General features: G+C 44.1%; 1 protein-coding gene and 1 pseudogene across 2 annotated transcripts in view; both read left to right on the top strand.

Annotated features, from left to right (window-relative positions):
- The window catches only part of LOC108048591 (apoptosis-stimulating of p53 protein 2), a 37,172-nt gene extending 23,992 nt beyond the window's left edge, over window positions 1-13,180 (top strand). Inside the window, exons 1-7 of one of the 2 annotated variants that reach the window (XM_017129360.2) lie at window positions 6,960-7,230; window positions 7,551-7,818; window positions 9,296-9,513; window positions 9,579-11,548; window positions 11,612-11,829; window positions 11,916-12,118; window positions 12,186-13,180. In XM_017129360.2, coding sequence (XP_016984849.2) covers window positions 7,069-7,230; window positions 7,551-7,818; window positions 9,296-9,513; window positions 9,579-11,548; window positions 11,612-11,829; window positions 11,916-12,118; window positions 12,186-12,230 — 3,084 coding nt within the window. In that variant the 5' untranslated portion in view covers window positions 6,960-7,068 and the 3' untranslated portion in view covers window positions 12,231-13,180. Of the gene's footprint in view, window positions 1-6,959; window positions 7,231-7,550; window positions 7,819-9,295; window positions 9,514-9,578; window positions 11,549-11,611; window positions 11,830-11,915; window positions 12,119-12,185 lie in introns of those variants that run through there. The other variant, XM_017129361.2, reaches the window with a different exon arrangement.
- Window positions 13,181-14,246: 1,066 nt separating this feature from the next.
- LOC108048592 lies at window positions 14,247-21,061 on the top strand (annotated as a pseudogene).
- The last annotated feature ends 311 nt before the right edge of the window (window positions 21,062-21,372 follow it).

Raw genomic sequence — 21,372 nt, 5'->3', positions numbered from 1 at the left:
TAATGCCCATACGCCCAAGTGGCACTCGCCGCCCTTCACCCATCTCAGTTATTTATTTTTTTATTTTACACTTTGTTTGTTTATATTTTATGATTGTGTTAAATCAATTGCTCAGCGAGAGCCGTGTAAATTTTATGCTTCAATTTGGTTTTTATTTATTTTCCTTTATTATTGTTTTTATGATTTTTTCGTTGTCATCAATAATGGAACGGGGATGACCGGAATTGAGTGAGTGAATGGCAGAAGCCACGCAATTCAAAAAAACATTAAATTAAAATTAAATTTACAAAAGCAAACGCAATTAAGTTGCCAAACAGTTGATAACGAACGAGTGCAGCGACATTGAACCGCCCTCGTCCTTTTTTTTTTTAACTTTTTTTGCGTTGTCCTGACAGTCACTTAATTAACGCAAATTATTTGCAATGCCAATAAGCCGTCTGTATAAATTAGGTTTTGAGGTTTCATTGCTAAGCCTTTTTTATACCTAGTGTGAGTGCAAATGTCGATTGAATGGAATTGAATATTTTATCGAGTTCAATAGGCCAAACTCTATTGATTGACAGCAAAAAGTAATTCCTTCCTTAGCATGCCATCCAATATGGAAGTACTCAATTTGCGGCCCCTTAAGAGTATGCAACACTTTTCAAATGAGTGCAGGCAAGCGGAGGGAATAGTATTCGAGTTGGTTCGTTGCGAAATACTTTATTGGATTTCCTTTCCTGGAAAGTGCTTTGAAATGTGATTCTCTTGGGGGATCAGACTGCAGTGGTTTGGCAAAAAGGAGCCTGAGCTGCAGTTATTCAATTTTGCATTGGCTTAACTAATTTATTTTACTTTTTGATCCCTGGTTAAATATTGTTTTATCAAGTAACTGCTACTGTAAGCGGTCAGTTGGAATCCATATTTAACCTATTGGTTTTCATTTTCCCATTTTAAGCTACGTGATTTCTTGCCTGAATGTATGAGCAATGCAATTTGTGAGACAAAAGACAACCAATTTTTAAAAATTTTATTTTATGCAGTACGTGACATTTGATTTCATTTATTTGTCATCTTGTTCTTTAAATGTTAAATTTAAATTACTTAATTAACATTTTTTTAGAACACATGGGAATTTGGAGTATGGGAAAATGTTAATCTTAAAATTGTTCAGAATGCCACAATAATCTGTAGAGATTAAAAATAACCTTTTAGTTCATTTCTTTCGTTTTCCCAAAATAAATATGTTATCGCACCCTTTTAAAATGGTCCTTTTTTAATGTTTTTTCAAAGCAAATTTTTCAAAAGGTTTTAAGCCATTCTCTCGTTGCATCTATTCAATGTAAACATTCAAAAAACACTGAGTTTTAGGTTTATTTATAGTGCTTTTCCAGTATTTTACTTTCGATTCGCATACATTTCGCGCACATTTCTGTGACCTTGAACGCACTCGCATTTCATTTTGTATATTTCCTCTTTTCGCTCATTTGAAAGAGGTCAGAGGCTGCTCACGTGTAAATTGACCCACCGGCTCCTATCACCAACTTTGTGCCCCCCGAAAAACAACCCCCCTTGGCAGCCAGCCCGTTGCTTTAATTACTCTTGCGGAAAATTGCTTCAACTCTCAACTTTGTTGAGTGTTAAGCATTTGGCACGAAACAAAAAAAAGTGGAAAAAGCCGACACGGACTTGGACTCGGACTCGGACTCTCTTGTTCGCCCAATGAGGGTCAGTGGAATTACAACGCGTGTGGTCGATGGTCGGTGGTCGGTGGACGGGCGTTGCTCCAAACGGTGCACGACGGTCGTTTACCAAGTTAAGGGCCCCGAAAAAAGCCCAGGCCAAAGCGAATCGCACTGAATCATACTGAACCGCAACCGCAGCAGTCCGCCGGACATCAGCAGTACGTCAAAATACCTCCTCCGGAGTGGGAAGTGCGAAGAGAGATTCGCGTGGGCGACGACTTAAGCCCCTTAGCAGCGTTTTTGTTGGCCCAGAGACCCTTGTACCCCGGATCCTGTCCCACCTCCCGCCTTCCTTGACATGAGTGTGCAAAACTTTTTGCCGAGGCAAAAGCCACTCGCAACTGAAACCACTTGGAACAAACCGTTTGCCATGGACGGAGGTGGAGGAGCAGGCGGAGGAGATGGAGCAGGAGAAGGACGAGCGGGAAGGCGCTGGAGGAGAGTGCCACTAATGTCTGCTCCAGTAACTAACACGAAAGTGAAGCTTGATTTTGGCCAGCCAAAGGCGAAGGATCCTTGTCGCATTTACCATATGTGTGCGGTCCAACTACTAGGAACATACGAGTATATTTATCAGGGATGCAGAAATGTCACAATTGCCACTGACAACTTGGGTGACAATCAAATTGCGGGTTTGCTTTGGTTCTGCGGTTAAACTGATTATATTTCAGCAGGGGTTCTTTTGCTCTGTGTTTTTATCGGGTCGCCAAATCTGTCGCCAGTGCAAATTGACTCTCTGTGGTGTTTACACAGTTTTCGTATTTCTGATTGTGCTCACCATATTTTAGTTTTTCTTTTGGTCAGGCAAAATAAATTAATATATCAAATTTTTGGAATCACAAAATCGGGAATAACCAAAGAATATGCAAAATAGAACCTGAAAATTAAGGAACTATCTAATCATTTTATTAAATTTAAATTTGTTGATTAAATGCCCGTATATTCTTAGGATTTTGGCCAAGAAATTGAGGACGAGCTTGTATCCCTGGCAATATATACAAGTCTATAGCAGTATATATTTATATGTGCGGATGTGGATTGCAGGTGTCCTTGTCTCGTTGTCGTCAGCGGGCTCATTCGTCTCCCATCGGTGCACACAAATTGCCAAAGTTGCGGACATTCTCTCGCATAGGCAAAACTTTCGTTCGCCGCCCGATGCTGGAATTAATTAAAATACAAAATGGCCACAAAGGCGATGGTGGGCAATCCAATCCGTGACAGGATCACAACCGGATGTGTGTGCTCTGAGGGGACGGGGGACGGGGGACGGGGGCTCGGGGTTTCCCTGCGTTTCTGAGGCCAGTTTCGCCTCTAATCGTTTTGCTGCGGCTGGCACTTCCATCAAACACGCTTCCGCAGTGCATATCCTGTTTGTAATCGATTTGGAAATGTGCAGCAAGGACATTGTCCGGCAAACGACGAGAAACGGAGGAAGGAAAGCGAGTTACGACAGGGCCCAGAAGAAAAGTAGAACAAAAAGGGAAAAAATTAGCAATAAACGTAAGCGCACGCGATGTCCTGCCCACTTCCACAAACTCCTGCTGAAAAGCGCTAAAATCAATAAAATGCTTGTTGCTCCGACACAAGAAGTCGCAACACCAGAGGCAAAAACATTTATACAATGCCAACGACGTCGCGACTTTTCCCCAACATCTTTCAATGTACAATTATATTGGTTGGCTCCTGCCACGCCCCCCTCCCGCACCCCCTCCTGAAATGAAAAGGGGTACTTCGTCGCTGTGCAACATAAATAGTTGCGTTTTTGCCTCCACTTTAAGTGCACGGGAAGAAATAAATATCAGTTCAGTTGTAATCGATGGGTCGATAAATTCAATTTGTAGTTCTAACAAAGGATGATGTGGAATGGCAAAATAGAATAGGAATATTTGAACGTGGTTACAACTTTTATTTTGCATTGTCTGAAACTGTAGGATGTACAAAATGTTATTAGGTAACTTCTTAACTGACTTTAAAACAATAGTAATTTCGGTGCAACCCCTTTATTTTCTTCTCAAAGAAGACTCCATTTTTTTCACAGAAAGAAATTTAATGTAATTTCTGAAGGTGCCATTGCAAAAATGTATCAGATGAGTTTTTGGCTTTTTCGTACTTTAAAGCTTAAATGATTGTATTAAAAAAGAATTGACCATATAAATGAGATTAAATATATTCCAGACTAATCACTAAATTTATCAATTTTGCTCAGTATTTACGCAATTAAACAAAAACAAACAAATAATAAAACAAGACATTTAAGGTCTAGAATCTTCTCGACATGTACGAATTTCTTATTTAATTTCCTGCTATATTGAAGATTACTATTCAAATTAAAGTAAATAAGCTATTGACTTTAAATCAATAAGGATCTCTGTGGCTTTACCAGCACAAACTGATCTGATTACAAACATTTTCGAGGTTAACGAGGCTGCCAATCCGAACTTGATATTGCTCTATTTTACTCTCAGTGTGTCACATTTTGCGCTGTGCCAGCGAAAATGCCGGAAATTCTTGGGACCGGGAGCGGGTAGTGTCCTTCGCTGCCGGCTTCTCGGCTGCTCCTGCTGCTGCCGCTGCTCCTGCCGCTGCTCCTTCTGCTTAGCTTCGTCAGCGCCATAAATGGCTGCAAAAATGTAAATAGAGAGAAGGCGATAGGGGAAAGGGGTGAAGCGCGGAGCACATTGCTCGTTACATGCTAGAGATTCCTGCCAGCGAGCGAGTTATTATGACAAACTTTGTTAATTGGAAAATATTCGTCGAAAATGCTGGCTGGCTGCCGCCACATTGAATTTACAGGATACATTCATCGCCCGGCCCGTGCCTCTGGTTTTCGGTTTCTGCGGTCCCAATGCATTCGACAAGTTTGAGCTTTACTTTTTCTCTGTCCTGTTGGTGCGGCAAAGTTTGCTTTTTTGAGCAAATATTTGCGCAGATGGCATCAGTGGAAAGTAGATTAATTCATTACGCTGCCAGCAAGTTCGTTAAAACTATGGCCCAAAGATAGAGGAACTTCGGCTTTAAATAGTTACAAAGTTGGGGAGCTTGACAAACCGCTTATGGGTAACTTTATGACAGCTGCAAATGGATGCCTTAAAGATCGGGCAAGTGAAGTCAGCCATGGAGGGAAAGTTGACTGCCGGACATTTGATGTCTCCCTTTACGGTTGGTGTTTTACATGTGATTTATAGCTGCGAAACGCGCTGTCTCAGGACATATGCTTTTTTTGTGTCATTTCGCCGTAATGTGTCTCTTTTTTATTTGCACCATACACAAGTATAATGTGACCCAGAAAAGGGGCAATAAATCGAGTGGGGGGGAGGGATGGAGTATCCATTGCAGTCGATGTCGGACTGCCTCGTCTGCTATGTCTGATCATCTTGTGGGGTTAAAAGTTGAAGCAGCTCTTGCCCAGGCAATCCATTGCAGCCACCATCGTCGTCATCGCCATCATCAATTCGTCCCTGGACTTGATGATGGTGACCGAAGCCAATTGTACTTGGCGAGGCCAAAAAGCAAAAAGCACCATGAGAACGAGTGCTAGTCAATAGCTGGTTGAGTTGCAAACAGTGAGAGAAATTCTTTTAATGGCTCTTATGGTCTGGAATTCATAAGATGCATATATAAAAAAGATATGGATTGGTACCCATTTGTCGGAATTATTCAAGCCTTAAGTAAACCCTTCCAGAAATATTTAGTTTAAGTCAATATTAATAATAACAATATAAGTGCAACATAACTATAATAATATTTTTATGTTTGAATTTTGAATTTTAACAGGAGCTTTTTGTATTAACGTAACAATTTTTAGAGTAAAGTAAATTATTTTTGGAAACCTAAATAAATTAACATATTGTTTTTGAGGAATTATTTGATAATTTCAGTTAATGATTGCCTTTCTTTTTAATTACCTATATTTTTATACATATGCTGAACAAGAATTGGATAAATAATCTAGTTATGAATGGCTTAAACTGTATTATTTCGAGACGTTAAGTTCATGAATTTCCCAGAATCAAGAATAAAGTCAATTGTTTTTTATGGAATTTATAATAAGTGCACTCGATGGCGTATACATTTATACAACTTGCAATGATATTCTTGATTATGCCCGGCATGTTTATCCGCAGTGCTGGCGTGAAGTAGACACGCTACTCGATAACAGACTGGGACGTGTCCATGGCCAATCCTCATGACGGCATTTTATTGTTTGCTGTCGGTCTTTAGCCTGTCGAGTGGGTATATATGTATATGGTTTTCCGTTCGAGTGTAGCTCTGTTAGGGCTAGATCTGCTGCTATCCGGTTTTTCCATATTTTTTCCATGCCCGGTCCTTTCCCTTCCGCATCCTTTATATAATTGTAAGTGCCAGCGATTATGTACACGCAACTATGACTTTAACTGCCGCTTGTTGTTTCAGCAGTTGGTACTTGGAGTCCGTCGAGCGTAGTTATTGTCACGGCTGTTTGGGGCGCTGCCCGTTGCCATTGACAACGTTGTAGGGGCTCGGTAAACAGCCCATAACCCAACCAACTCGCACCACCCTCCGCCCACGCACACCAGTAAAACCACATGGTTGCATACACTTGTGCACTTTCCCAACACCCACGAACTGAAGCACCCACGTCCACACCAACACAAAGTGTGCTTTCAATCAGGCACTGAATTGAAAATCCATTAACGAGTACAAGGCAGAGGCACTGGCGCCAGCTGGCACTGCCACTGGCACCCACTGTTTCTGCGAGGGATCCGGAAATCGGCAGCCAGTGGGGTCGGTCCGCCAAACTCTCCCGCACGTATATATTTTCTTGAACAATAACAAAAAACGCACACAAATTTTGTTTCCTTCTGTTCATGCTTTGGTGCTGCATTCAAGGACACTATCGCAGGCCAGTAAATGCAATTGCAACTAACACTGAAGTGCGAGGGTTTGCACTCAGAAAAATCATTTATTTTGTACTTAAAACCACAATAAGTATGTGAAGTAGGTTTATTGATAAAAATGAATACAATTAAAAGGTTTATGTTTGGGAGCTTTGTGATCGTTTATTGTTATTAAATTTAAAAAGATGGGTTGTGATGAGAGCCAGAACACAATTGAAAATGGAAACTATAAATTCACATGAGCACTTTGACTACATTTGAAAATATTTGAGAATCAATGGACTTCAATCTATTTATACCCCTGTTTTTTTCTGTTCATAATTTTTCAAAACGAAACTTTATTTTTTCGGTCTAGAACCCAAAACGCGTTGGTTTCTTCAAGTGCATTAAATAAGAACCGAAGCGAAACATAAATTCAAATAAATCAAAGATTAATCGAAGCCAAAAATCAAAAGAGCGCCTCGAAAATGTTGACCTGCGTGTGTCGACCCGTCTCCGGCAATCTGCCCAAGATGCCGCCCGCCTCGATGATGCCCGCCCACCGGGCATCGTCGTCATCATCGACAGCCTCCTTGGCCTTTGTCAGCCCCACGCGAGGAGTGGTGGTGACCTCCGAGCCCAAGCTGAATGTGAGTATCCCGGTATCTTTGAAGCCGGGGAGCAAATCCAATCTGCCCCACAACAAAAAGCCGAAATTAGCTTAAGCATAACTTGATTTATGGCTGACCACGAACGTTGACAACTTTCAGTTTGACTTTTGAGTTTTCCCAGGGAGGGTTTTCGGTTACGCCTCGGATTATAAATTGTGAAATTTCATTTCTCACTTTTGGGTGAAGGTGGATGGATGTGGGGTGACACACACGCATCCACCACCTCAGCCGCTTAATACGCTAACGATGCGAAATCTCAGCCTCAATCTCAATCTCATCCCAATCTCGGTCTATTGCAGGTGCCCAGCAGGCTGACGTCAGCCGAACTGAGGGCGATGGCATTGAGACAGCAGCAGCAAATCGACAGCCAGCACCAGCTGCTGGCCACCAAGGAGCAGCGCCTGCGCTTCCTCAAGTCGCAGGAGGTGCGGAGCGCCGTGGCCAGCGCGGAGGGCGAGCGGCTCCGCCGGCTAAGGGAGCGGGTGGAGGCCCAGGAGTCCAAGCTGCGCCGCCTGCGAGCGCTGCGGGGTCAAGTGGATTTGCAGAAGACCTACAATGTCACACTGAGTGAGTACACTGGCAAGAAATGTATATTATAAAATATGGCAAATATTATTAAAGGCATGTATTACATGAAAGATCGTATGGTCGAAAAGAACTGCGAGCGCAACTCTTAGGAATCTTTCCTGAAGCCATTTAGTTGGGTTCACGCTCCGCCAATTTTCAAATGATTTAGAAATCTCTTCCAATTGAAAGTCAAGTCAGGTTTACCAATCGAAACTAAATTTGTTTGAAATTGGTTTAAACAAAAAGTTTGAAACACTCCATGAAACAAGTCCATGGTGTGAGTTATCTAACAAAAGCAGTCAATAAAAAAGTTGTAGTTACAAAACAAAAGAATACACAATTGAGATGAAAGACCCTGTAGTTTTAAGTGGAGAAATGCACAACAGTATTTAAAACTTAATAAATTAAGTAATTAATAATAACAAATTCGTTCTTAGTTGAATAAAAAACTTCATTATTGGTTGTAATAAATTAAGAAATTTTATAGAAAAATACAATTTAAAATCACCAGCTTCAATTCCTTTAATTTTCCTTTCTGCTTCCATATTTTATCTAAAATTCCTTTAGAATCCAACGCTATGTTTTAAGGATACACCAAGATTTATTATGCAGCTTTTGTGCAGTGCAGGGAGGGGAGGAGAAGAAGGGGGGCTGGTTCACGGGCAATGGCGAAGTGCCACCAAGTGCATTTGCTTGGGATATCCTATCCGGACCTAAGCTTCCCCCTCCAATTGAGTTAAGCACTGGTGGCTGAGTGGAGAAGAGGGGTTCTTCGGGTGAATTAACATGTGTTAAAACCGTGTTGAGTGGCGGCCTGCCTCCATTCCAGAGCACCCAATTCCCATCCACTTGCCCCTCGCGTGTGTGAATTTAATTTATGTATGTGTGCCACTTTGTTGTCCTTTATGATTGCCTGTGGGCGGCATCAGCGCCGCCTGAACATGGCTAAGAAGATGTTGGCCCGCACACAGGCACACACATTTCCATACAAGGGTATTATGTTAATGAGCTGGCGCCCTGTGTTGTGGCTGTAATTAGTTTGAACAGGCAGCCCAAATCCACGAAAGGAAAACACCGGCGACCAGCAGGCGGCCGGCGATTATAAAATAGTTAGTGGGGAAAAGGAGTGGATCGGGATAACATTGTTGATTAAGCTGAGCACTCAAGGAAGAAGCACCTACTTTAGCCAAGAATCAAGTGCTTAACTACAGATTGCTTTAGCTGAGATATAATTAAGATTTACCAGGATACCTTAATACAAAACCGAGATTATACATTACGGTCATGATAATAACCATAATCTATTTTCAGTTGGTCCTAGGGTAGACCCAAATAAATATACAGAAAGTAATTCAATTCTAAGGTTATCAAATATTCTATGAATAATTTTATAAAGTAAGCAGGGTAACTAAATTGACTTAAAATTATTGTTTTCTTGTTTCGTTTTTAAAAACAATTTATTTAATCCAATTTTCAGGCAATGACTTGGACTCGATTCGTGCGCTGTTCAGCGAGAAGGAGAAGGAGCTCAGCCTGGCGGTGGCCAAGGTTGAGGCCCTGACCCGACAACTGGAGGACCTGCGACGTGACCGTCGATGTCCTGTGAATATCCTGGCCGCCGCTGGCAACGGTGTTGGCCAGGCACTTCCTCCTCAGGCATCCCGCGAGCTGGAGAAGCTGCGTCGCGAACTGATGGTGAGTGAAGAAAAGGCGGCACTAATTGGGAAATTATTTATGTTTACTTTTCATTATTATTCCAGTACCGCAATCAGTTGTCCCTGCAGCAGGATGCACGGCTGCACATGCAACGCGAAGCACTGCAGCAGCGGCAGGCGGAGCTCCGGTCGGTGGACCAGCGTATCTACGAGCTACAGACACGCCTGCAGCGCAAAAAGCAGGCCAACACCCACCATCAGCAGCAGCAACAGCAACAGCAGCAACAACAGTTGCATGTTCAGTCTGCTCAATTGCTGGCGGCAGCAGCAGCAGCAAATGCCCAGCAGCAACAGCAACAGCAACAGCAGCAGAACTTGGCCTACCAGCAACCTGCAGGCAATCTGGCCAAACACGGCGGAGTTGCTGCCCTCAAGCAGCAACTTTTGCAGAAGCAGGTCAATCAACTGGCAGCTGCTGCCGCCGCCGCTGCCGCTGGACGAGCCCGCGGCAACGTTGCCGCCGTGGAGCCTTTTATCCACACGCCCCAGAAGTCCACCATCACGAGCACGGCCAGCTATTTAAGTGGTGGGATGAAGCATGCAGCGGCCACGGCCAATACGAACCAGCAGAACCAGCTCATCCAGGACTTGACCCACGTCAAGCTGGGGCAAAACAGTGGCTTCTTTGCCGGATCCGTGCCCGTCCCCGTGGCCAGTTCGAGTAGCGAAAGCGATGAGTCCAAGTTGGCCAAGAAGCTGCTGGCGGCGCCTGCCAAAACGGAGGCGGAGTTGCGCAAGCAGGCGCAAACGGAGGCCATGGATAGTACCACACATATCTACGCGGAAGTGGGACCCAAGAAGCGAGATCGAGAGGCAGCAGCGGCGGCGGCAGCTCAGGCAGCAGCAGAAGCAGCAACTGCAGCATCCACAGCCCCGGGAGCAACATCTCCACCCGCCACTGTGAATGTCAGTAAAATCCCCAAGAGCATTTCCTCGAGCAACGCCAGCAGTTCCGCCTCCGCCCTGATTAGCAAACTCAACCAGCAGGCAACGACGAAGGAGAGCCAGGAGCAGCAGCAGTCGCAAATCAAAAAGAACGAGATTTCGGTGACCAGTGAAACGCTATCCGAACGCAACACCCAGCAGCAACTCACCGTGCACAGCATGCCCCTGGGGGCGATAAGCAAATCGGTGGCCCTCGCCGTGTCCAATGCCTCCAAGCCGCTCCAGGTGCAGGTGAGCAATCTGGCGGTGCCGCCGCGCAAGCCCATCAGCAGTGTGGCGCCCACTTCGGTGACCAGCGGCAGCTCCATACCCAAAATGATCACCTACAGCCCGAAGGTGAATCGCGTGGCGCCCAATGTGGTAATGGCGGATCCCCGTCCGGCCCTGCCGCCCAAGCCCAGCAAGATGTCGCCCACAGAGCAGCCATCGCCCGTCGAGGCCAGCACGTCAGCATCCACGGGAGCGCCAGCCTCAGCTGCCAATAAGACGCAGGCGGCGACCTTCGGACTGCAATCCCTGAACATCAACGACAACTTGCCCATCAAGGCCAAGCCACTGACCATCCGCAAGCAGCCCCTGTTCGAGCAGCCGCGCCTGAAGTCCAGCCAGTCCAGCAACAATGGCCAGCAGAAGGCGCCCCTCTTGCAGCTGCAAAATCAACGGAAGTCGGAGTCGACAGTTAGACAGCCAACGGAGGCCTTGAAATCCTCGCCGGACACCTCGCCCCAGCACTCGCCGAGCAGTGAGTCCAGCGCGGACGAAACAGATCGCATGGTGGCCACCTCCGCCAACCACACCACCACCAGTCAGCAGGAGACGTCAACATCCACGTCAGCCACTGCGACAGCCACGACAACCAGCAACATCAAGGAGCGAACGGGTGGAAAGCCAAAGCTAGCGAGAAGAGTGAGCTTCGATCCTTTGGCCCTCCTGCTGGACGCAAGTCTCGAAGGAGAACTGGAGCTGGTCAAGAAGACGGCCATGCAAGTGGCCAATCCCAGTGCGGCCAACGACGAAGGAATTACGGCGCTCCACAATGCCATCTGTGCCGGGCACTTTGACATTGTCAAGTAAGTGACACTTTCCCCCCGCTCTCTCTTTGTTCAATCCAATTAATAACATTTTTTGCTCAGATTCCTGGTCGAGTTCGGTTGCGATGTGAACGCCCAGGACTCGGATGGCTGGACGCCACTGCATTGCGCCGCCAGCTGCAACAATCTGTCCATGGTCAAGTTCCTGGTGGAGAGCGGCGCCTGCCTGTTTGCCTCCACGCTGTCGGATCACGAGACGCCGGCGGAGAAGTGCGAGGAGGATGAGGAGGGCTTCGACGGCTGCTCCGAGTATTTGTACAGTAAGTGTTCTTTCTGGGCATAGTGTGGTGCACTGCCTCAACCAATTTTCTTTTATCTATTCTAACGCTTTTTCTTCGATTCTTAGGCATCCAGGAGAAGCTGGGCATCCTGCACAATGGCGACGTATACGCCGTGTTCTCCTACGAGGCCCAGAACGGCGACGAGCTCTCCTTCCACGTGAACGAACCGCTGATCGTGCTGCGCAAGGGCGACGATGCCGAGAACGAGTGGTGGTGGGCACGGAACGCCGGTGGCGAGGAGGGATACGTGCCCCGCAACCTCCTGGGGGTGAGTAGCTGATGAAATGCCTTCACGTACGCAGGATGGGAAATAAGTGCGAACTCCTTTTTCACAGCTGTACCCACGTGTGCCGCCGCATTCGCCGCACTTCAGCGATTAGCAGTTAATACGCTTCACCATACTGAAGCGCAAGGCCGGCCGACTCATCCAGAAGCGCTACATATCCAAGTACATCTAGGGACTGTAGCCGATTCTGGGCACGTGCCACCGCAGGAGTCATCGGGGAATTATTTATCACAGCCCCATGTTTCTTTCTGTTTACTTTTTGTTTGGGAAAAGCAACACAAAGGACGAGGAACGAGGTGGAGGCCAGCAACGAGAACGAGGCTCCCCATATGCTCAACCATATGGAATGGAACCGACTGCAGCAGCAGCTTCCGCCTCAGTCATTTATCCCGACGACTGGCCTCAATTAGCCCAGCTTTCGCACAAAGTTCAGCACACATATCACCCACCCACACAACGCACCACGAACACCCCCTGCATACGTACAACCGCAAATTGAATTTCACTTAAGCTCCTTAGCTTTAAGGCCTAGACTAATAACTCATATCAGCCGCCTGCTCGCCACAAAAACTTCACCTTCAAGTTTCTGCAGAAAAAAGTTCAAATTGGAAAATGGAAAATTAGAAATTCCTGGCTGCCCACACACAGAATGTTTCATCTACGGCTAGCTGAAGGAGATTGTTAATTGCATATATCAAGTTAGTACTTAAAACTTTAACTGAACTCGAACAAAGTTCACACAAATCGAAAGAAAACATTTTAATATAGGTAACAAAACTGACACAAGGAGAATACATAACGAATCGAATGTGATTTTTGTATAAAGACGAGAATAATTTAAACAATTTGTAACGAATATGGAAATGTAAATTACCTAAAGCGGATTCGTTCACAAGTAATCGCATTATAGGTTATACTTTCTAATTTAACTTAATTTAATTACACCTAATGTATCGATTGCTTAATACCTAGCGTTTAAGGACAAACACACATAAAAATGCAAATACGTTTGAAAAATAAAAATAAAACGATTAAGAAAGCTTATGTAGAGGTGTGCTTTTATTATTCTTTGGGGATGCGATGGGTTTTCTCGGGGCCAACTCTTATACTTAAATGAATATTATTTTCAAAATAATTCCAGGTCGAACTGCAGCTCAAGTTCAGTATTCAAGATGAGGTTCCAATAGTTGCATCTGTTATTTCTCTCCGAATCTCACGAAAAGCTTTTTTGACCGGCGAACTTCAATAGTATTGTCGCTATATATCAGCTACTCATTGCTGATAGTGTAAATACAGATTGTGTTTGCTAGATGCCAATTGAGCATTAATAATCTTATCACAACTAAGCAATTTGTATTTTACAATATTAAATGAACGGCGAGCATTTTGCAGTTGTCGCTCGAAATACAAATTTTAATCTTTCGAAAAAAGGGATGGTGATCACTACAATGAATACTGGATCATAAGCAGTATTCGAGAAGAATTGATTACGTGATGACGTTCTTAACTAATCGACGCGACTACAATTCTAATATTCCAAATTAAACAATTTGTTCTTAAATATCTATGTCAATGTCTGAAACAGCTATCGATCCCATAGATGCTATGAGATATAACAGTCAGTTCGTCTGGTGCCGGTGATGCAGAAAACGTAAATGTAATTGCAAGCCCTTCCTTAAAAAGGTTATAGCTAAATTTGTTCAGAACTGCACCCATAAATACATTCCGGCTCTTTGTAACAGACCAGCTGATATAAATATGTTCTGTTATTCTCTCTCGAGAGAGAATTAGCTTTCAAGAGTATTAGCTCTCTCGAGAGAGCATAACCGGTATAGCCAGAACATATTTATATTTATAAAAGCTGGACTGCTACAAAGAGATAGGAAATACGGGGATTGAAAGAGAGCTACCTGCAAGCAGCCAGAAGCAGTTTATGGCAAGATCTTAAAGAAGAAACCACTGCTGTCTTAAAACTTCCTAAATACGAAAAGCAAAAATCTACTTTATTATTTCACTTCCTTGCATAGTTGTGAGACTTATATTTACAATTTGGTGGTCTTCAATAGATTACCGACGAATCATTTCCAATAGAAACACAGTTCTCTCGTTTTTCGCACAGCTTTTTACCTTCGCAAAACTGAAGGGGTCTCTGACATATATTTGCTACCTACAAACCCACTAAAAACGATCTATCAGTGCCTATTCGCATTCGTTCGAGAGTAGTTCACCGAGTCGGTTGTTGATTCTTCCTATCGTAAAGCAACAAGCAGAATCGAAATGGTTTGTTGACGACGTTTTAATTATATTAGTTAAGAGAGTGAACGCTTTCAAAGCTTTTTCAATACTGCCACTGAAATAAATTTAGAGGTTAATAAACTGACCGAAAAGCTTTTAATTTAAATAAATTATAGTTGTACATGTTTTTATAGGAAAATAATATCTACTTGATTCGCCCTATATTATTTGTTAGGTAATCAAGGGCAGGGTGATAAAGAACATATCATAGCAAGATCAGTGGCACACTTTGATAATACTATTATTTTATATTACAGCAATCAAGAAGTGCTCTGCACTTCTTCCTCTTCAGCCTGGTGGCACTTCAGCAACTAGACTTGGGAGCTAGCTCCCGCATTCTGGCCGCCTTCTTTTTTCCTGGGAAGAGCCACTTTATGATGACCAATGCCATTATCCGGGAGCTGGTAAAACAAGGACATGAAGTCACTTTCATCACCCCGTTCACCTTGGCAAAGGAAAATCTGGGAACGAATTACAAGGAAATCTTGATACCACAATATGACTTCTGGCCAGAAAGTAGGTGAAGCCGATACTGTAAACAATTAAATAATATTCTGTTTTTCAGTTAAGGAGATGACCAATACCAACAGCATTTTAGAGATGACCGACTTGCCGACGCTCTCCTTCTTGCGAATGGTTAATGTGATGGGTGTGCACAGCACGGAATTTGCGTTCGAGCAGCCACAAGTTCAGGCCGTTATCAATGAGAAGAATAAGGTCGGAAGGTTCGATCTGCTACTGGCAGAACAGTTCTTCAACGAGGGTGCCCTCATCCTTGGACACCTGTACCAGATTCCCATTATTACCGTGTCTACTTTTGGGAATTCCAATTACCTCAGTCAACTTTTTGGAATAGTGTCTCCTTGGTCATACGTCCCACATGCATACATGCCTTATACAGATCGCATGACACTATGGGAGCGAATTGGAAATGTGGCCATCAATGCCGCCGAGGATCTCACCAGGGAGTTCTCATACTACCCCGCACAGGATGCCCTCCTTAGGAAACACTTCTCCAAACTGCTCGATAGAGTCCCAACTGTAAAGGAACTGGAGCGGAACATCTCGGCTATACTATTGAACACCTACATGCCACTGGCTTCGCCCAGACCCATGGCCTATAATATGATCCCCGTGGGCGGACTGCACATTCAGCCGCCGAAGGGGTTACCCGAGCACCTTCAGAAGTTCCTGGATGGGGCTACCCATGGAGCCATTTATTTCAGCTTGGGTGAGTGTATTTTTACCTGTTTCTCTTAAGTCAGTTCCAAATAATAATGAAACAAATATCATCCTCACAGGCTCCCAAGTGCGCAGTGCCGATCTCCCGCCCGAAAAGCTAAAGATTTTCTTAGAGGTCTTTGGCAGTCTGAAGCAGCGCGTTCTGTGGAAGTTCGAGGATGAAACTCTGCCCAATCTGCCGGCCAATGTGAAGGTGCAGAATTGGATGCCTCAGGGCGACATCCTGGCCCATCCCAATGTTAAGGTGTTCATTGCTCATGGAGGGCTCTTTGGCACCCAGGAGGCGGTGTACCATGCCATTCCGGTGCTGGGCATGCCCGTCTACTGTGATCAGCATCTGAACATCAATCAGGGCAAGAAGGCGGGCTATGCCTTGGGCCTTGATTACCGGACAGTCACGGTGGAAGAGCTGCGAGGAATGTTGCTTGAACTGATTGAGAATCCCAAGTTCAGGAACAACGTGAAGAAGGCTTCTCGGGTGTTCCGCGATCGACCCCTGAGCGCCATGGACACGGCGATGTACTGGATTAACTATGTGATCGAGCACAGAGGAGCTCCCCACATTGTGTCTGCTGGCGTGGAACTGCCCTGGTACCAGTTCTACCTGCTGGACATTGTTGGCCTGGCTCTAGCCCTCATCCTCCTTCCAATTCTGGCTCTGATCTCCATCTGCCGAAGGAGTTCCAAATCAAAGGGCACTCCAAAGAAGAAGACCAAGAGGAATTAGAACCAAAACTTGTGTTTTATTTTTTTTAGCACAAGAAGATACAATTATGTTAGATTGTTTTTCGCAATAAATTTGGAATAATTATACCCGTTACTCGTAGAGTAAAAGGGTATATTGTATTCGTGCAAAAGTATGTAACAGCTAGAAGGAAGCGTTTCCGACCCTATAAAGTATATATATTCTTGATCAGGATCACTAGCCGAGTCGATCTAGCCATGTCCGTCTGTCCGTCTGTCCGTCTGTCTGTCTGTCTGTCTGTCTGTCTGTCTGTCTGTCTGTCTGTCTGTCTGTCTGTCTGTCTGTCTGTCTGTCTGTCTGTCTGTCTGTCTGTCTGTCTGTCTGTCTGTCTGTCTGTCTGTCTGTCTGTCTGTCCGTCTGTCTGTCCGTATGAACGCTGAGATCTCGGAAACTATAAAAGCTAGAAGATTGTCATTTTGCATGTAGATTTTAGGAGTTCCTACGCAGCGCAAGTTTGTTTCAAAATGGTGCCACGCCCCCTCTGACGCCCACAAGCCACAAGCTGTGGCCACAGTTTTGATGCTATTATGAAAATTTTAATTGATATGTATTTGTTTCGTCAATACCTATCGATTGGCCTAATAAAAGTTTGCCACGCCCACTCTAACGCCCAAAAACCCATTAAACGCTTAAGCCTGGCTAGCGCCTACATTTCCGCCTTTCATGGCCCGTGGTACCATGTCTTGGGGTAGATGGCGCAATACAATAGCGCCATCTAACGGATGACTTTGGAACAGCTGGCCAAGGTGCTCAACAGAGTCAACGTTAATTCTCGATAAGGATTTCTATTAAAGGAAATTGCGATGGTTTTCATTTGTCATTTGTGTTGTAAAGCTGCCAGCTCTAAGAGATCGCCGAATTCAAATTGATAATTTGAACTTTTTTAGCTGAGTAATAATAGTCGAGGCACTCGACTATAGCGTTCTCTCTTGTTTCAAAATAAATATGCCCCCAGCGATGGTTCACTTCGAAAATTTTGTTTGTCGCCATCTGCCGAACTGCAGTGAAAACATTACAAGCTGTGATCGAGCCGCTCTCTCAATTATATAATCCACGTTTTCAAATACCAGGTCTCTAAAGAAATTTTTGATTAGTAGGCCTTAAACGAGGCGTCCCAACATTTTAAGATAAAATTTCGCTGCGTAACGTAAAATCTTAATTTAATCCCAAATTTCTAGGTCATCTTGTTTCCGAGAAAGACAAATGGACATGTCTTTTTAACTCGGCTATTGATCCTTATCAAGAATATATATGCTTTATAGGGTCGGGAAATCTTCCTTCTACCTGTTACGTACTTTCCAACGAACACAATATAGTCAATTTGGATCTGTTAATTCCTATCTCAAGTTTGCGGCCGAATGACGGCTTCCAACATCCGACATACAGGTGGCGCCTACAATCCGATATTTATTTTCACCTAGGTGGGGCATTTTCCTCTTGTACTTGGTAGGCAGTTGTTTTGATCGTGTGGTCGGTCTTGACGTTCTTCCCGCCGGGCTCGACTATCTCCTCTTCGTACTACGCAATCTTTTTAGCTCTAAGGCATATACGCATTCCTGCGCGCAAAAAAAACTTCTCCTCCAATTTTCGAGTAATACATTTAAACAAGAAAGGAAGAAAACTTCAGAAAGCCGAAGTTTATATACCCTTGCAGTTATTAAAAAAATGAAGCTATGTCGATTTTGCGTTGCATTTTGTCATCGTTTGTATGACAGCTATATGATTTTGTTGTCCGATTTTGACAAAAATAAAAGCGTAATTCTGATATAGTAAATAATTACTATAGAAAAACAGAAAAATATTTTTCTTAAATTTTTATTTTTTTTCATTTTTGAGTTTCCTATGGGAGCTATATGATATACTGGTCCGCTTTTAATTTATTTAAAACCGTAATTCCATAGTATTTAAATACAATATTACCAAATCCCAAAGAACAAAAAAGAAATTAAAAAGCTCGTTTCGACTTACATATATACTACCTGCAATAGAAAGGCAACTTCTGGGAAAGTTTCAGATAGCTTTAATAGTGCGGGACTAGTTTGCGTAGAAACAGACGGTGGGAAATGTCTCCCTCAATGCGTTTCAAGCTTTTGACTGAAATTATAATACCCTCTGCAGGGGTATACTAATTAAAATAAAACGATTAAGAAAGCTTAAGTCAATGTGTGCTTTCATTGTTTTTTTGGCAATTCGATGAAATTTCACAGGCCCCAATAAATATTATTATCAGTATTGTAGCTCAGTTAAAACTATCATCGAACTACATCTCAAGTCAGTTTTCATTCAGAGGTTCAAATAGAAACATCTCTTATTTCCGCAATGCAAGTGGCAAGCTTTCCAGGCACGCGAACATCAATTAAATTGTTTTATTATAACAACAACGCGTATACTGAAATGCTGATTACGTGTTTCAGATGCTATACGAAACTATTTGAACATTAATAGCCTTATCAAAAGTAAGCATTTCACAATCTTAAATACACTGCAAGCTATTTCCAGTTGTCGATCTAAATAATCATTTTGTTTTGACTATTTTGTTTCAGTAAATGAATCCTAATTGTTAGCTACATGAACTTTGAGCCGAGCTAGCAGCTCCAAATCGAACAAAACTAGCTTTTATGTTTTTCAGCTGGCTAGAATGGGGAATCTCAATAGTAACACAAGCAAAATTGCAAACAGTTTGTTGCCAAGGACAGAAGAAGATTTGAAAAAAAATTGGATAATAAGGAATTATTACTTAAGGAATTAATTATATTTCATATTTATAGTTAATCGTGCAAGGATGCAATTCCTACTCATTTGTTATCTACTCCTGGCTGCAAATTTGTATTCCCAGCAAAAATAAGCTGAGGGCTCTAAAATACTAGCTGTGTACGCCTATCCAGGTATTGTATTTGGAATCCGAAATATGTGCGTATCGCATTCTGATCACTTACAATTTTGGTTAGGCAAATCGCATTATATGATGCACAAAGCCTTAGTGAGGGAACTCGTCGAAAGTGGCCATCAGGTGACCATGATAACAGCTCTTTCTCTGGAGAAAGAACAGCTTGGTAGCAACTCACGGAGATCTTGATAGAACCGGTCTATGATTATTGGCACGATGGTGAGTGTGGCGTGTTTATGAAACATCTGCCAAATAATTAAACATCTTAATCGTTTGACACCAGTTAAGCTGAACTTCGGAGTCCAGCACTTGTTTGAGCTGACCCGCATGACCAACTATGACTTTTTAAAAATGCTGGAGATTATCGGCATAAAAACCACGGAACATGCTTTACGGCAGCCCAAAGTTCAAGCCCTCATTCGTGCTAAGCAGACCGACGGGGTCTTTGATCTCCTCCTGGCCGAGCAGTTCTATCAGGAGGCTTTCCTAGCCCTGGCTCATATCTACAAGATTCCAGTGGTGACCACGAGTACGCTGGGCTACGAGAATCACATGAGCCAGATGATGGGAGTGATCACCCCTTGGTCTTTCGTGCCGCACGGTTTTATGCCCTTCACCGATCGAATGACTTTCCTGGAACGGGTGCAGAATTCCTATGAATCCTTCTATGACGATATGGACCGGTTGCTAAACTATTTTCCCAAAATGGATGCGGTGACCGAGGAGTTCTTTGGCCCCGTTTTGGGTAAGTTCCGAAAAACGTAGCTGGAGAACCCACCTAAGATAAGAAAATTCTAGATGAGGTGCCAAAGGTCAAGCACATGGAGCGGGAAATCTCGGTGATGCTGCTAAACAGTCACGCACCGCTGACCACGGCACGTCCCACGGTGGATGCCATGGTGCCAGTGGGCGGCATGCACATCTATCCGCCCAAAGCTCTCCCACCGGACATGCAAGCGTTCCTGGATGGGGCCACCGAGGGAGCCATCTTCTTCAGCCTGGGCAGCAATGTCCAGAGCAAGGATATGCCAGTGGAGATGCTGCAGATGTTCCTGCAGGTATTCGGTTCCCTCAAGCAACGGGTGCTGTGGAAATTCGAGGACGAGAGCATTCGCCAGATGCCGGAAAATGTGATGGTGAGGAAGTGGCTGCCGCAGTCAGACATTCTGGCCCATCGGAACGTAAAGGTTTTCATCACCCACGGCGGATTGTTTGGCACCCAGGAGGGAGTGCACTACGCCGTGCCTATGCTGGGCATTCCCATCTACTGCGATCAGGTAGGTGATAACGTTATCTTATCGGAATCTAGTCGCAGCACCTATACTTATTATTATTTACTTGCTTATTTCAGCACCTAAACATGAATAAAGCCGTCTTGGATGGCTATGCCATAAGTCTGCACTTCCAGTCGATTACCGATGAGATCCTCCGACACTCCTTGCTCCAACTCATCCATAATTCTACCTATAAGGAGAACGTGCAGAGAGTCTCGGACATATTTAGGGATCGTCCGCAGGAGCCCCGCAAAAGTGCCGTCTACTGGATCGAATATGACATCCGGCATCGAGGAGCTCCCCATTTGCGATCCGCAGGCCTGGATCTCAACTGGTTTCAGTTCTATCTGCTCGACGTGATAGCCTTTGTGGGCGTCATTGCTTTGACTGGAATCCTCGCCCTGGCACTCGCCATTAGATTGCTGATGGGCAGTAATAAACAAGAGAGAACGCTATAGTCGGGTGCCCCGACTATCAGATACCCGTTACTCAGGTAAAGGGAGTGCGAGGGAGATGGAGATAGAAACTTTGATCACGCATAACTTTTTAACGAATGGTCCGATTTGAAAAATTTCTTCTACATTTCGATAGGTATTGATAAACACAATAAAACTGCATTGTTACTTTTCCGAAATATTTAAATTTTTAAAATCGTATATAAGCGATTGTGGGCGTTAAAGGGGGCGTGGCACCTTTTTGAAACCAACTTGCGCTGCGTAGGAACTCCTAAAATCTACATGCAAAATACGGACAGACAGACAGACGGACAGACAGACGGACAGACGGACATGGC

Source organism: Drosophila rhopaloa, unplaced genomic scaffold (genome assembly GCF_018152115.1).
Source record: "Drosophila rhopaloa isolate 14029-0021.01 unplaced genomic scaffold, ASM1815211v1 contig_115, whole genome shotgun sequence".
Classification (NCBI taxonomy): Eukaryota; Metazoa; Arthropoda; class Insecta; order Diptera; family Drosophilidae; genus Drosophila; species Drosophila rhopaloa.
This window is presented reverse-complemented; position numbering and strand designations above follow the sequence as displayed.